Source organism: Pelophylax lessonae (genome assembly GCF_965119305.1).
Source record: "Pelophylax lessonae genome assembly, chromosome: 12".
Taxonomy (NCBI): Eukaryota; Metazoa; Chordata; class Amphibia; order Anura; family Ranidae; genus Pelophylax; species Pelophylax lessonae.
In genome coordinates, this window is record NC_138779.1 from 187736475 (window position 1) to 187752191 (window position 15717).

Here is a 15717-nt window from a genome sequence, read left to right on the forward strand (position 1 = left end):
TCATCTATATATCCTCATATATTCTATCCCTCCATTAACATCTATTAATATATATATGGTATATAACAGGCTGTACACGGTGATGAAGTCCTGAGAGTTGGATATGTTTGTTCAACAGATTCTCTACAAGGCTACTGAGTGTAATAATTCTGCAGCTGTAAATCCATCCACTAACAAAAACGCATGAGCGTTACAGTCATTCAGTTGCTACCTCTGGGCCCATAAGTAATCTGGGGCAAAAGTAAACCAAGATGTCACTTTAAATGTATTTATATTATGTAAATGTGACAATGCTAAAATCACGAATTGCTTCATTTAGCAGCACAATGTTTGCTATGGTCTGTAATGCCTTACAGGTCTAGGCTGAATTTTAGTTTCCATCCAACCTAAGTGGAACAAATGATTAGTCTGAATCTGAGAATTTCAGGCAGGCGTAGAATTTTATTGGAGATTTCTTTGTAACTTGTCCAACTGAAACAATTGCAGGATTTCAACATGCGCAGCCAGCTACATAGACCTTTTCTCCGCCTAGTGGCCAAAAATGTTATTAAAGCATCCTTTGTATTGTAGAGCATTATAAATAAAATTTGGCAAAACCAAACTACAAACAGCCATTATTGTTATAAGCAGAAGCTAACCTTTCTTTTTAATTTGTCTTTCAATGGAGATAGTATTGCATTTATAAAGCCTAATTACTGTATACAATAAAAACTAGGTGGGGTGCAGTATTTTTTCTAAAAAGAAACTAAGAAAAAAAAACGAAACAGGTGACCCCCTGAATCCATTTTCACCTCGACTGGCCCATAGACCTTCCTGGGAGTGGAACAAAGCTACCAACAAAGGCCACAACAAAAATAAATAGTTGCTGGGCACCCCTACATGATTCATATCATGCCTATGGCCTTTGCCTCCCAGAGACGTATGATCTCCCTCTACTAGCTAGCGAGCAAGTTTCTCCCTGCCTGTTCTGCAGTTCAGCTGTACCAAGTTCTTTATTGAACCCTTTTTACCTTTCTTCGTTCAACGAGTTGCCTTTGGCAGTTATGTCCTGGTTCTTACTCTATAACATATCAGTACATTGAATACCCTCAAGGTACCTTATGTTATTGGATTACAACGTTTACTTCACCCATATCCACTTCTTGGCCCTCAAAGAGACACTCTCACATTCATCTTTCCGCTCCTCGATATTTTGAACTATACATGATATGGAAAATCTTCACCCGCCCCTCATTCCAGTTCTATCTCTATGACTTTTAAACTGTTGTCCATCAATGTGAGGGGTCTGAATCACCCAACCAACCAATCATTTTTAAATTATGGAAGGAAGCTGTAAAATCAAAAGGCTGAGGTAGTAATAGTACAAGAAACTAATTTCCAGAAATCAGCTGCCCCACAATGTCAACACAAGGACTTCCCAGGATGTAGGAAAGTAGTGTATAATAGGCTACCTATAGCGCTTGCTAAAATTGACCTAAATAAAGGTATTCAATAAAATGTTAATAATAAATATATAAATAAATATGTGGGTACTCCTCTAATTATATATAGTGATATACACAAAATAATTCATACATAAAAGTCCATAATAGGTGACTGTAGTGAAAGTTTCATAAAAAAGTTCAACAAAATGTTAAAATCCAGAGTAAATGGTGAGTCTCTTGTGCAAATAATGCTTATTCACAAACAATAGGTGCAAGTGCTCAGCGTGATGATTTCTCAGTTCGCTCTGTGATTATTGGTGCAGCTTCTTATTCTATTTCCACCGTGATAAATGGTAAGAGTTGGTCACTTACCAAAAGATGTGGGTCATGTATGCCTTATGTCATCAAGACCAACCAGGCATAGGTAGCCTTCCCGGCTATGATAAGGGTCTCCTCGTGGCTTTCTTTGGGTAGATAGGATGGCGGGCGCCAAATAAGAAGGAAGACAAGAAAGCTCCGGATAGTGTAGTATTTTTAAGATATAAATTTTATTCCCCAATCATGGGTAAAAAACATACTGGCAGTGATACAAAGTATATAGCCAAATGAAACCAAATAAAAACATTTTCCAATTAAAAAAGGGGCCACTTTAGGCCACTAGTGATCGTGTGTGTCAGCGCAAACTGAATGCAGGGTGGCGAGCGGGAGAACTTCCGGCTTGCGCTCCGCCTGCGTCACACGTCACGTACGATGTGCGTTCCAAACTTACGCGTTTCGTCACATCCGGTGACGTCTTCGGAAATAGAATAAGAAGCTGCACCGATCACCAATCACAGAGCGAAGCATTATTTGCACAAGAGACTCACCATTTACTCTGGATTTAAAAATTTTGGAACCTTGTTGAACTTTTTTATGAAACTTTCACTACAGTCACCTATTATGGACTTTTATGTATGAATTATTTTGTGTATATCACTATATATGGTTAGAGGAGTACCCGCATATTTATTTATTTATTTATAGATTTATTATTAACATTTTATTGAATACCTTTATTTAGATCAATTTTAGCAAACGCTATAGGTAGCCTATTATAGACTACTTTCCTACATCCTGTTCACATAATCTCTATAGCAGCTGCTGAAAACGCACATTATTGTATTTATTTATTTATTTCATTTATCTATTTACCTACACTATTGATTTATTTATTCACATATTTATCTTAATACACCAGGCGCGGGGCATATACTCTAGTATATTCCTTACACACAAGGACTTCCCAGTCATCTTCTCAGCAGAGCTCTCCTCTAAAAAAAGGTCGCTAGAAGAAACTATGTTACATTCACCCTCCATTCCTCTATTATCAACGTAAATGATCAATATGTTATTCTGGTTTGTACCATCAACAAGAAAAACTACACGATAGTGGGGTCTATATGCCCCAAACATTAATCACGTTACCTTCTTCCGTAAACTGTTCAAATATATTTCCAAGCATAAATGTGGTAACTTAATCATAGGTGGAGATATAAATCTAGTTGTCGATCCACATCTGGATTCTACCTCTAAGAAGAGGACTCGTTCCTTCTCCCTATCTAACCTTATGCATTGTGAAGATATGATGTTTGGTGTTGCTTACATGCAACAGAACGTGACAACACATCACTCACCTAGGTTTAACTCTTTCTCAAGAATATATATTTTTCTGGTGGATAAGCGGTTACTGCAGCAGGTGTCCAGATCTGACATTGTCGACATCACATGGTCAGACCATGTGGCTGTCTCTATTACAATCTCAGAGCAGGATAGCTGTCACCTCACCCTATTATGGAGCTGCAATAACAACGTAATCACCGACCCAAAAGCTAAAGACGTGCTTAATTAACAACTCAAAGACTTCTTTGCTACCAACGACACACCATACATTAAAATGTTTTCTCTTTGGAATGCGCATAAAGCATACATATGTTGTGTTCTAATACAGTTAGGCCCCCGTGCCAAATGACTTAAGCCTCTCAACCTGCAACGGGTGTTGAGCAAACTGCATGACCTGGATAAACAAAACAAGACCAACACAGACATACCCACAGCATCCAAAATAGCCAAACTTCACATGGACTTCATTCCATGTTACAAGATGACCACAACCTAATGCTCCGTAGACTTAAAATATAGTTTTACGTGTCTCATAATAAAGCAGGGAAATTCCTTGCTTCCAAGCTCAAACCTCACATACTCAAGGCTAAAATCCCATATATTCTTCATCACTCTACCAAACATAAATTGTTAGATCCCCAAAATATTGCAGATGCGTTTGCGGACTGTCATGGATCACTCTATAACTTAAAAGACGACCAGACTACACCACAACCCTCAACTGCTGCGATATCCTCTTTTCTAGATAAACTAAACCTGCCCTCCCTGACTCCATCCCAACTCATTGACCTTAACCGTCCTCTGTTGACATCCGAAATACAATGTGCTATTCAATCTACACCCAGTGGGAAATCCTCTGGCCTCAACAGGTTTACTAATGAATATTATCATAATTTTAGCCCCATCTTAACTCCCTGTCTGTCAATCATGTTCAATACAGCTACGCATCAAGCAGCCCTGATTCCCCTGCCAATTTACGACCCAACTCTCTGCTAAATGCAGATATCAAATTATATGCTAAAATTTTGGCACATTGACTAAAATCAGTGATATCTAATCAAAAACAACGAGATGGGGTTTGTCCCAGGTAGGCAGACATCTGATGAAACCAGGCAGGTGATAAATATTGTTCACACAGCTGAAAAAGCTTGAGCGCCTTCTCTAATGCTCTATAGATGCAGAAAAGGTGTTCGACTGTGTGCATTGGGGTTATATGTCGCTTGCGTCCCATTGAGCATGTTTGGGATGCTCTGGATCGACGTATATGACAGCGTCTTCCAGGTTCTGCTAGTATCCAGCAACTTCGCACAGCCATTGAAGAGGAGTGGACCAACATTCGACAGGCCACAATCAACAACCTGATCAAATCTATGCGAAGTAGATTTGTTGCACTGCGTGAGGAAAATGGTGATCACACCAGATACTGACTGGTTGTCGGAGCCCTCTGTCTCCTGTCACTCTCTCTCTTGTCTTCTCTCCGTCTCTTCTCGGGTCACCCTCCTTCTCTGTCCCTCACATACCATCCTCTCCCTTTTCCTGGGCTCTCCAATCCCTCCTCCCCCTGTCAACCCTGGGCATGCTGGGGGCTGAAGTCTACCCCCTGTGATTCACAGTGTGGCTGCTTGTCCTCAGGACTATGTGTCCCATGATCCTCTCCTCTCTGTCTCCTGATTGGCCCCCTGCTGTAGCCAGTGGGGAGGGGAGCAGAGCGGACACCTGTCCACACAAGCGGCACTCTGTATAGCAGGGAGGAGAGGGAGGGGGAAGGGAAAGAGCCTGCAGCCGCTCTGGTCTGTCCCTGCGCCGCTGTCTGCATCATCCCAGCACATAGAGCAAGTGCAAGGAGAGTGCTCCAGCTGGGGGGGAGCCCAAAGTCACCTACAGCACAGCCTCTCCAGTGCCCTCTGTCTGGCTCCAATGCAATCCTGGACCACATATCCCTTGATCCCTTGCTCTCAGCTGCTATCTCTGCTTTCTCTGTATACAGGAGATGATGACACAGGGTCCAGTCTGAACACTGGATGGAAACAGGCTCACTGCAGCTGGTGTTACAGAATGTCCCATGATGACACAGGCAAAGGTAGCCAGCACCTGGCTTTATAAGTCATAGGGCATGGACTAGAACCCTCTGCAGCCTATAACTGGACAAAGAAGGAACAGAAGTATGATTAGGTGATCCCTTTGCTTTTCATAAAAGCTTGTCCAAAATGTTAGACTGACAGCAAGCAATAACACCCTGATTGGCTGATGGTCCTGCCCTCTTCTCTGTATAAGAGCGGCTGTGCCGAATGTTACATGATGGTAAAATCATTCATTAAAAAGTCAGTTCACCAGGATGGCGTTACTGTGGGACAGGGCTGTGTAAATCTGAGACCTGGATGAACAAGAATACAAATCTTTTTACAGGTAAAACTGCGAACATGTTTGTATTTTATAAATGTGTTCATTTATCTGTATTATCTGGTTTTTCGGGGTTCAACTGACAAGTTCTCTTTAAAGTGGAACTAAAGGCAAAACTTTTTTTTTTTCATTTTAGATAAAGTAAGAAAGGGTCATAACCCCTGTCTTTTTTTTTTGCCCTCTTTGTCCTATTGGGGAGATTTACCTTCACTTCCTGACCGAAAACAGGAAGTAAGAGGAAATCCCTGCAAAATAAGGGAATCCCCTGGGCCCCCCAGGTGACCAGAACTAGTATCCCCATTGGGAGGTTTTTCCCTCTATTACTTTTCCAGGGACAACCCAAAATGTGGGATTTTCTTTTAGTTTCAGTTTCATTTATAATTATCAAGACAAATAGAGAGGGTGTATTTCCCTAATGAGGACACAAACAGCAATAAAAACCTGACAGGAGTTCTAATCCATCTCCACTCCATCCAAAACTAAAAAAAAAAATGTTGCCTTTTGTTGTCCTTTAAGTTAAAAGTCAGATAAAGCTTTAAGAATAACAGCTTACATTTCCCCGTGGCATATTTCTATTCATGTATCTGGACACATTGTAAATTAGTAGGAGTTATCATTATGGGATCTATTTATAAAAAAAAAAAAATTCAAAGATGTCTTGCATAATACCTAATTTGCGTAATATGTTTATTTTCTATGATCATCAGCTCCCTCTAGTGGCCATAATGGTGTATTTTTCAGGAAACACCTTATTCAGGTGAAATACTGCATTATGACCACTAAATGAAGATGGTGATCATGGGAAATAATCATATAAGGCAATTATGTGGACTATTTATGATGGCTGTACAAATGCTTGAGACATTCACACAATGATCTTTTTTTAGATATAAATAGACACCTATGTGTTTGCTAGAGAAACTTTAAAAGCGTAACTGAGAAAAAAAACATTCCCCCCCGGGTGATCTATGTATATTGCAAGGATTATAACAAACTTTGTTGCAGATTCCTACCTTTTATTATTCTGAAGAAATCCCTGTTTGTTCCTCTGTGCCTAGTGGGTCAAATGGGAGTGGTTTCATAATTATCTATCAGCTGTGGTAGCTGCAGGGCCCTAATGAGGAAAGCTGCTGGGTCTGCATCCCTTTAGACGTGTTCCTATTGGGAGTATCTCACCAAAAATGACATTTTTGTTGCAGGGGATGCCAGAAATCTGACTTGTATCTTAGGCAGACTTCTGGGAAAATTGGTGAGCCAATCACACAAGCAGGAAATGATGTTTCTGGGGTGTGGTCAGTATACATTCTGTGTACAGAACAGCTCTAGGCGGCCATATTGTATTGCATTTTCAGAAAATTACAACAGCTGCAGATTGAAAGGAAAGGTCATTTTTAATAACATTCAATTACAATATGACTTGTGTCACAATTGTATACGCTATATTGCTTTTTCTTTATTTAATTTTTTTTCCCCATGAAAATGGAGTTACCCTTTGAATGCTCACTAAGTGTTTTGTCTATTTTAGTTACCCTTTCGGTCTGCATGTATTCGGCCTCTGGAATTAAAGTTGAAGTGATTCCAAAAGACCCTAAGGAGGGAGTGTCGGTCACCCTCAAAGTCTCTGACATTTCTGGAAATATTCGATTTGCTACTTGGTATAGAGGCAAAAGCACAGATGCTGCTGACCAAATCCTGAATTATTTCCCTAAAGAAGAGTTTAAAGGGCCAAAATACATTGAGGGCTCTCATGGACAAACTGACGGCTCGCTATTAATCGGCATAGTCAGAAAAGACTTGGAAGGAGAATATACAGTACAGATCCAAACCACAGATTCCCTACAACAGTCCTCTGTACACCTTACAGTGAACGGTGAGTCACACATGTAATAAAAATCTCTTGTCAGGATAATCATTGATACAGAATTAGTATAAGAGTTTTATTTCCTCCCAAGAGCCGTAGTTTTCAAAATCCAGTGGTCTGTGGAATACTTTAAAGTGGTTGTAAACCTCAGACATGAAATATGAACAAAGCATATCCTTCTATACAGGGCCATCTTTATTATTGATTGGACCCTGGGCAAAAATTTTCCTGGGGCCCCCCGCTAGACTCAAAATGAGTTTTTACTGCTTCAGATATAAATGAACTTGGTCAGTGATCACTATGAATCACTGACTCTTCATTAAGAGAGGGGCCGGTAAATTACACATTCACTTGCCCCTTCCCTGCTCTCCATCCACAAAGCTTCCCCCGCAGCAGCTGGCAGGAGGGGGAAACCCGGCAGCACTGTGGTGGATGGGGGGCCAAGGAGTACACAAGAGCTTGGGGCAGCAGGTGGTGGATAGGAGGGGTGGCATATAGAGGAATAGAACCCCTTTATTTTCTTCCTGCAGCAGCTGAAAGGCTGCAGGAGGAAAATGAACGGGATTGGTTCCTTTATATGTCGCCCCTCCTATTCAGGTGTACAGGTGGCTGCATGGGAACCCTGGAGCATGCAATTGTGGCAGTGCTGGTGGAGAAGGGGGATGAGCGGCAGCAGTGCTGGGGGGGGGGGGGTGGAGGTATGAGTGTCAGTGCTACGGGGGGGGGGGGGGTGGGATGATGAATGTCAGTGCTACGGGGGGGGGGGTGTCATGAGATGAGTGTCAGGGCTGGGGAGAGGGGGTGGGAGGAGTGTCAGGGCTGGGAATGGATGGGATGAGTGTCAGCGCTGGAGAGAGGGGGTGGGAGGAGTGTCAGTGCTAGGGATGGATGGAATGAGTGTCAGGGCTGGGGGGGGGGGGGTAGTGTCAGTGCTAGGGATGGATGGGATAAGTGTCAGGGCTGGAGGGGGGGAAGGAGTGTCTATGCTAGGGATGGATGGGATAAGTGTCAGGGCTGGAGGGGGGGAAGGAGTGTCTATGCTAGGGATGGATGGGATAAGTGTCAGGGCTGGAGGGGGGAGGAGTGTCAATGCTAGAGATGGATGGGATGAGTGTCAGGGCTGGAGGGGGGGAGGAGTGTCAATGCTAGGGATGGATGGGATGAGTGTCAGGGCTGGAGGGGGGGAGGAGTGTCAATGCTAGGGATGGATGGGATAAGTGTCAGGGCTGGAGGGGGGGAAGGAGTGTCTATGCTAGGGATGGATGGGATAAGTGTCAGGGCTGGAGGGGGGAGGAGTGTCAATGCTAGAGATGGATGGGATGAGTGTCAGGGCTGGAGGGGGGGAGGAGTGTCAATGCTAGGGATGGATGGGATAAGTGTCAGGGCTGGAGGGGGGGAGGAGTGTCAATGCTAGGGATGGATGGGATGAGTGTCAGGGCTGGAGGGGGGGAGGAGTGTCAATGCTAGGGATGGATGGGATGAGTGTCAGGGCTGGGGGGGAGGAGTGTCAGTGCTAGGGATAGATGGGAGGAGTGTCAGTGCTAGGGAGGGATTAAATCAGCAGCGGTGGTGGGGACTGGATACAGTGACACTTACTTGTTGTCAGTGTGCACACGGGTCCCCCTGTATTGCTGTCTCTCTCGGCTCCCTCCGCGCCACGTGTCTCCTGTGACATCCATCCTCATTCAGCTGAACAACCAATCACAATTGCAGCTCCTCCCCCATCACTGTACTGGGTCAGCAGATTCTGCTCTCAGAGAGAATGCCCCTTCATCAGCCTGCAGCTGCACGGACCCGGCGGAGACTGTGTGGGCGGGTCCGCTGCGCTCTGCAGCAAGTGTCCTTGTTCTGTCTGGAGTGTAACCAGAAAAGTCAGTGGGCGGCGCCCCCCACAGTGGCGAGACACCAGGGCACGGTCGCAAGTGCGACTGCTGCTGTCGCTTGTAAATACAGAAGCAGCGCTTCTGTATTTAGCGAGCAGCCAGCGTGGGACCAGCATCAGAGGTGGCCGAACATTTTGGAGTCTCAAGGGGCCCCCAAACAATGACTGGGCCCTGGGCAGGTGCCCCTTTTTGCCCTGCGTTAAAGACGGCTATGCTTCTACATAGTGTGTACTTGTCTCTATCCAGAGCACTAAGTGTCATTTTTGTCTGATGCTTTGTTCATCTGATATCAGCATGAATCCCTTCTGACAAGTTTTCCTGACACCAAGAGAAAAGGTGACAGTGGAGGGATCTCCAGATGACTGACAGCCTTAGCTCTGTTCCTGTATGCTGTGTGAAGGGGGTGTGCCCCTTCCCTGCAATCAGCTCTCAGAGCTCTCCTTACTGAGCTCTGCAGAGTGTAATTTCAGCTCTCTGCACCCCTTTTTTCTGACATCTCAGACAAATTTTATACATTTTGGACTTTGAACATATGTAGAGAAGAAAAGACTGGAGATAAACAGGTAAAACTTACGTAGGAGGATTTGTTTAATCTCTGTGTATCACCTGAGCAGTGGCGGAGCTAGACTTTTAAAACAGGGGTGGCAAAGGGGTGGCTAGGTATTATTTTGGGGGGTCAATATACAAAGTGTAATTTAGTGTCAGATTCGTCCACCGCAATGTCGCAGTCCCTCTAATGATCGCTGCCATTACTAGTAAAGACAGGATACAGGTGGTGGTGATCAGAGGATACAGACAGGATACAGGTTTGCCCCCAATGATTATTGCAGAGTGCCACAGCCTTGCACCCAATGATTATTGCAGAGTGAGACAGCAATGCCCCCAATGATTATTGCAGAGTGAGACAGCCTTGCCCCCAATGATTATTGCAGTGAGACAGCAATGCCCCCAATGATTATTGCAGTGAGACAGCAATGCCCCCAATGATTATTACAGTGAGACAGCCTTGCCCCCAATGATTATTGCAGAGTGAGACAGCCTTGCCCCCAATGATTATTACAGTGAGACAGCAATGCCCCCAATGATTATTGCAGAGTGAGACAGCCTTGCCCCCAATGATTATTGCAGTGAGACAGCAATGCCCCCAATGATTATTGCAGTGAGACAGCAATGCCCCCAATGATTATTACAGTGAGACAGCAATGCCCCCAATGATTATTGCAGTGAGACAGCAATGCCCCCAATGATTATTGCAGAGTGAGACAGCCTTGCCCCCAATGATTATTGCAGTGAGACAGCAATGCCCCCAATGATTATTGCAGTGAGACAGCAATGCCCCCAATGATTATTACAGTGAGACAGCAATGCCCCCAATGATTATTACAGTGAGACAGCCTTGCCCCCAATGATTATTGCAGAGTGAGACAGCCTTGCCCCCAATGATTATTACAGTGAGACAGCAATGCCCCCAATGATTATTGCAGTGAGACAGCAATGCCCCCAATGATTATTACAGTGAGACAGCAATGCCCCCAATGATTATTACAGTGAGACAGCCTTGCCCCCAATGATTATTGCAGAGTGAGACAGCCTTGCCCCCAATGATTATTGCAGTGAGACAGCAATGCCCCCAATGATTATTGCAGTGAGACAGCAATGCCCCCAATGATTATTACAGTGAGACAGCCTTGCCCCCAATGATTATTGCAGAGTGAGACAGCCTTGCCCCCAATGATTATTACAGTGAGACAGCAATGCCCCCAATGATTATTGCAGAGTGAGACAGCCTTGCCCCCAATGATTATTGCAGTGAGACAGCAATGCCCCCAATGATTATTGCAGTCAGACAGCAATGCCCCCAATGATTATTGCAGAGTGAGACAGCCTTGCCCCCAATGATTATTGCAGTGAGACAGCAATGCCCCCAATGATTATTGCAGTGAGACAGCAATGCCCCCAATGATTATTACAGTGAGACAGCCTTGCCCCCAATGATTATTGCAGAGTGAGACAGCCTTGCCCCCAATGATTATTGCAGTGAGACAGCAATGCCCCCAATGATTATTGCAGTGAGACAGCAATGCCCCCAATGATTATTGCAGAGTGAGACAGCCTTGCCCCCAATGATTATTGCAGTGAGACAGCAATGCCCCCAATGATTATTGCAGTGAGACAGCAATGCCCCCAATGATTATTGCAGAGTGAGACAGCCTTGCCCCCAATGATTATTACAGTGAGACAGCAATGCCCCCAATGATTATTGCAGTGAGACAGCAATGCCCCCAATGATTATTACAGTGAGACAGCCTTGCCCCCAATGATTATTGCAGAGTGAGACAGCCTTGCCCCCAATGATTATTACAGTGAGACAGCAATGCCCCCAATAATTATTGCAGTGAGACAGCAATGCCCCCAATGATTATTACAGTGAGACAGCCTTGCCCCCAATGATTATTGCAAAGTGAGACAGCCTTGCCCCCAATGATTATTACAGTGAGACAGCAATGCCCCCAAGGATTATTGCAGAGTGAGACAGCCTTGCCCCCAATGATTATTGCAGAGTGAGACAGCCTTGCCCCCAATGATTATTGCAGAGTGAGACAGCCTTGCCCCCAATGATTATTGCAGTGAGACAGCAATGCCCCCAATGATTATTGCAGTGAGACAGCCTTGCCCCCAATGATTATTGCAGTGAGACAGCAATGCCCCCAATGATTATTGCAGTGAGACAGCAATGCCCCCAATGATTATTGCAGAGTGCGACAGCCTTGCCCCCAATGATTATTGCAGTGAGACAGCAATGCCCCCAATGATTATTGCAGTGAGACAGCAATGCCCCCAATGATTATTGCAGAGTGAGACAGCCTTGCCCCCAATTATTATTGCAGTGAGACAGCAATGCCCCCAATGATTATTGCAGTGAGACAGCAATGCCCCCAATGATTATTGCAGTGAGACAGCAATGCCCCCAATGATTGTTGCAGTGAGACAGCAATGCCCCCAATGATTATTGCAGTGAGACAGCAATGCCCCCAATGATTATTGCAGAGTGCGACAGCCTTGCCCCCAATGATTATTGCAGAGTGCGACAGCCTTGCCCCCAATGATTATTGCAGTGAGACAGCAATGCCCCCAATGATTATTGCAGTGAGACAGCAATGCCCCCAATGATTATTGCAGAGTGAGACAGCCTTGCCCCCAATTATTATTGCAGTGAGACAGCAATGCCCCCAATGATTATTGCAGTGAGACAGCAATGCCCCCAATTATTATTGCAGTGAGACAGCAATGCCCCCAATGATTATTACAGTGAGACAGCAATGCCCCCAATGATTATTGCAGTGAGACAGCCTTGCCCCCAATGATTATTGCAGAGTGCGACAGCCTTGCCCCCAATGATTATTGCAGAGTGAGACAGCCTTGCCCCCAATTATTATTGCAGTGAGACAGCAATGCCCCCAATGATTATTGCAGTGAGACAGCCTTGCCCCCAATGGATATTGCAGAGTGTGACAGCCTTGCCCCCAATTATTATTGCAGTGAGACAGCAATGCCCCCAATGATTATTGCAGTGAGACAGCCTTGCCCCCAATTATTATTGCAGTGAGACAGCAATGCCCCCAATGATTATTGCAGAGTGTGACAGCAATGCCCCCAATGATTATTGCAGAGAGACAGCAATGCCCCCAATGATTATTGCAGAGTGCCACAGCATTTGCCCGCAATCATTGCTGAGTGCCAGCGTCCCACCCCCCCCCCGTGAGACAGGCTTACTTACCTCACGGACGGACGGTCATCACAGCAGCTTCTCATCGGTCCGCGGCTCCCTGCATCTTCTCAGTCCTCCCGCCGGCGCCTCCTCGACCAATGGCACGGCGTTTGCCATTCGGCCAATCAGGAAGCGGGAGGACCCGCTCCCTGATTGGCCGGAGGAGGATCCATGTGACAATAGCGAATTTTCATTCGCTATTGTCACAGACTGGGCGGGCTCGGCTTCGGGACGCACTGCTTTGCTGCTCCCTGACCCTGGCCGCCAGCTTAGAGGGATCAGCCGGTTCTGCGAACCAGCTGATCCCATCCCACCACTGCCTGTGATTCCTCCGCTGCCAGCCAGGATCGGGGTGGCAACAGGGGTGGCAGGGACTTTTTCTGGGGTGTCAATTGACACCCCAGCTAACTCTCTGGCTCCGCCACTGCACCTGAGGCTATTCACTTCAAAGGGTATATGTAAGGATTTACAACCACTTTAAAGCGGAGTTCCACCCTGGATTTTTTTTTTTTTTTTTTAATACCCCCGGGACAGTCAGGGCTAGTGCATTCCACAATGGCTAGCCTCTGATCTGTCCCGGGTTGCACTTACCTGCAAGACGAAATACTTACCTTGCAAACGTCTTGTCCAGCGCTGCCATCTCAGATGTGGGCAGCTTGAAGCCAGCGCGTCCTCTTCGGCGTCTTCTTCCGCCTTCTGTGGTCCCACGATGCTCTGCGCCGGCCCCGACGTCACTTCCGGGTCGCGCGCGTCACCCCTCCACAGCTTCTGGGCATGCCCAGAAGCTGTTTAGAAGGGGATGACGCGCGCGACCCGGAACTGACGTCGGGGCCGGTGCAGGCGCAATGATTCCTGGGAGCTATGACGTTCAGCTCCCAGGAATCATTGCAGAGCCAGGAAGTGACGACGGGCCGCGGCCGAGGAAGGAGGAAGAAGGAAGTAAGGTAAGTATATTTTCTTCGCTACGAGGTAAGTAAAAAAAAAAAAAATATGCGATTATCCATTTCTTTTTCAGGTGACCCGGAGCGAGAAGATGGAGGTAAGTATAAAAATAGGGTGGAACTCCACTTTAACCACTTAAGCCCCGGAGGATTTTCCTGCTCAAAGACCAGGGCCTATTTTGCGATCCTGCACTGCATGATTTTAACAGAAAATTGCACGGTCGTACAATGCTGTACCCAAATGAAATTGACGTCCTTTTTTCCCACAAACAGAGCTTTCTTTTGGTGGTATTTGATCACCTGTGCGACTTTTACTTTTGCGCTATAATCAAAAAAAGAGCGACAATTTTGAAAAAATAACAATATTTTTCACATTTTTTTTATATGAAACTCCCAAAAAAAATGTAAAATCAAAATTTTTTAACATTTTAGGCCAATTTGTTTTCTGCTACATATGTTTGGTAAAAAAAAATCACAATAAGCATATTTTGATTGGTTTGCGCAAAAGTTATTGCGTCTAATAACTATGGGAAAGATTTATGTCATTTTTATTGTTTTTTTTTTTTACTAGTAATGGCGGCGATCTGCAATTTTTTTTGCGAGACTGCGACATTGCGGCGGACAGATCAGACCCTTGACTGACATTTTTGACACTTTTGGGGGTACCAGTGACATTACTACAGTAATCAGTGCTAAAAATATGCACTGTTACTGTAAAAATTACACTGGCAGGGAAGGGGTTAACTTTATTGGTGATCAGTGGGCTAAATGTATCCCTAGGGGCGTGATTCTAACTGTGGGGGGGCGTGGCTTGTGATGTAACCACAGAGACATACGATCCTACATAGCAGGATCATATGATCTCTGCTGTTACACAAGGGAGAATGACAGGCGGCTTTGTTTACATTAGCCACCTGCCTTTCTCCCTCTCCAGCGGGAAATCGCGAGTGACCGGCGGACATTGGAGCCGCCGGTCACTCACGCGGGGATGTTAGTGAATGAGCGGAGGCGGGAGCGCGCCCCCGGCAGTGCGCGCTTGCCCCCTAGAGGCTCGTAGGCGAGCGACATAGCCCTACGTCGGTTTGCCTGTAAGGGGCTGACTGCCGCAGTAAATAGTTGTGCGGCGGTCGGCAAGCAGTTAAATGGTTTCTTGATTGCTTTTAGGCATTCAATACTCAGCACTGGGATTTAGGGCATTGGCCCTTGGAGAACAAGTAAGCAACCCATACAGTATCCCATCAACTGTCATTTATTGCCTACACATATCACTCACAGCCTTTCACCAAGGGATCTATTTATAAAAAAAAATGTGCATAGCAATTGACCAGTTGAAAACGTAGTACATTGTTCTGTGCTAATGGGGCAAAAAAATAGAATTTTTGTAAGAACTTACCGTAAAATTAGTTTCATAGCAAGTAGTACAGGAAGACAACCCACCCCAAATAGAGGGGCGGGGGCTGCATCTGTCAGAGGACAAAAATTCTATTTTGTCTTATGTCCTCTGACAGATGCAGCCTTTCCAAGTTTCATCACAATTGGGATGTCCCAAAGCAGTGCAGATGTGAGGGGTGGGAAGAGACGCAACCAACAAAACGGCAACGTGTCAACAAGGCCAGAAAAAACTTAGCCAACTTAGATTTTTTAATGAAGTTTCACTACCTAGCGTGCTCCTGCAGAGGGCGCCATTACCCAATTGTGATGAAACTTGGAAAGGCTGCGTCTGTCAGAGGACGTAAGAAAAAAGCTATTTACTGAGCTGGTAGAATTTAAAATGAGAAAT

General features: G+C 45.3%; 1 protein-coding gene across 1 annotated transcript in view; it reads left to right on the forward strand.

Moving 5' to 3' along the window:
- LOC309568697 (uncharacterized protein) overlaps positions 1-15717 on the forward strand; it is a 91413-nt gene that overhangs the window by 67017 nt on the left and 8679 nt on the right. The window contains exon 3 of the mRNA XM_082274440.1: positions 7009-7353. Within this exon, the coding sequence (XP_082130566.1) occupies positions 7009-7353 (345 nt within the window). The remainder of the gene's footprint in view (positions 1-7008; positions 7354-15717) is intronic.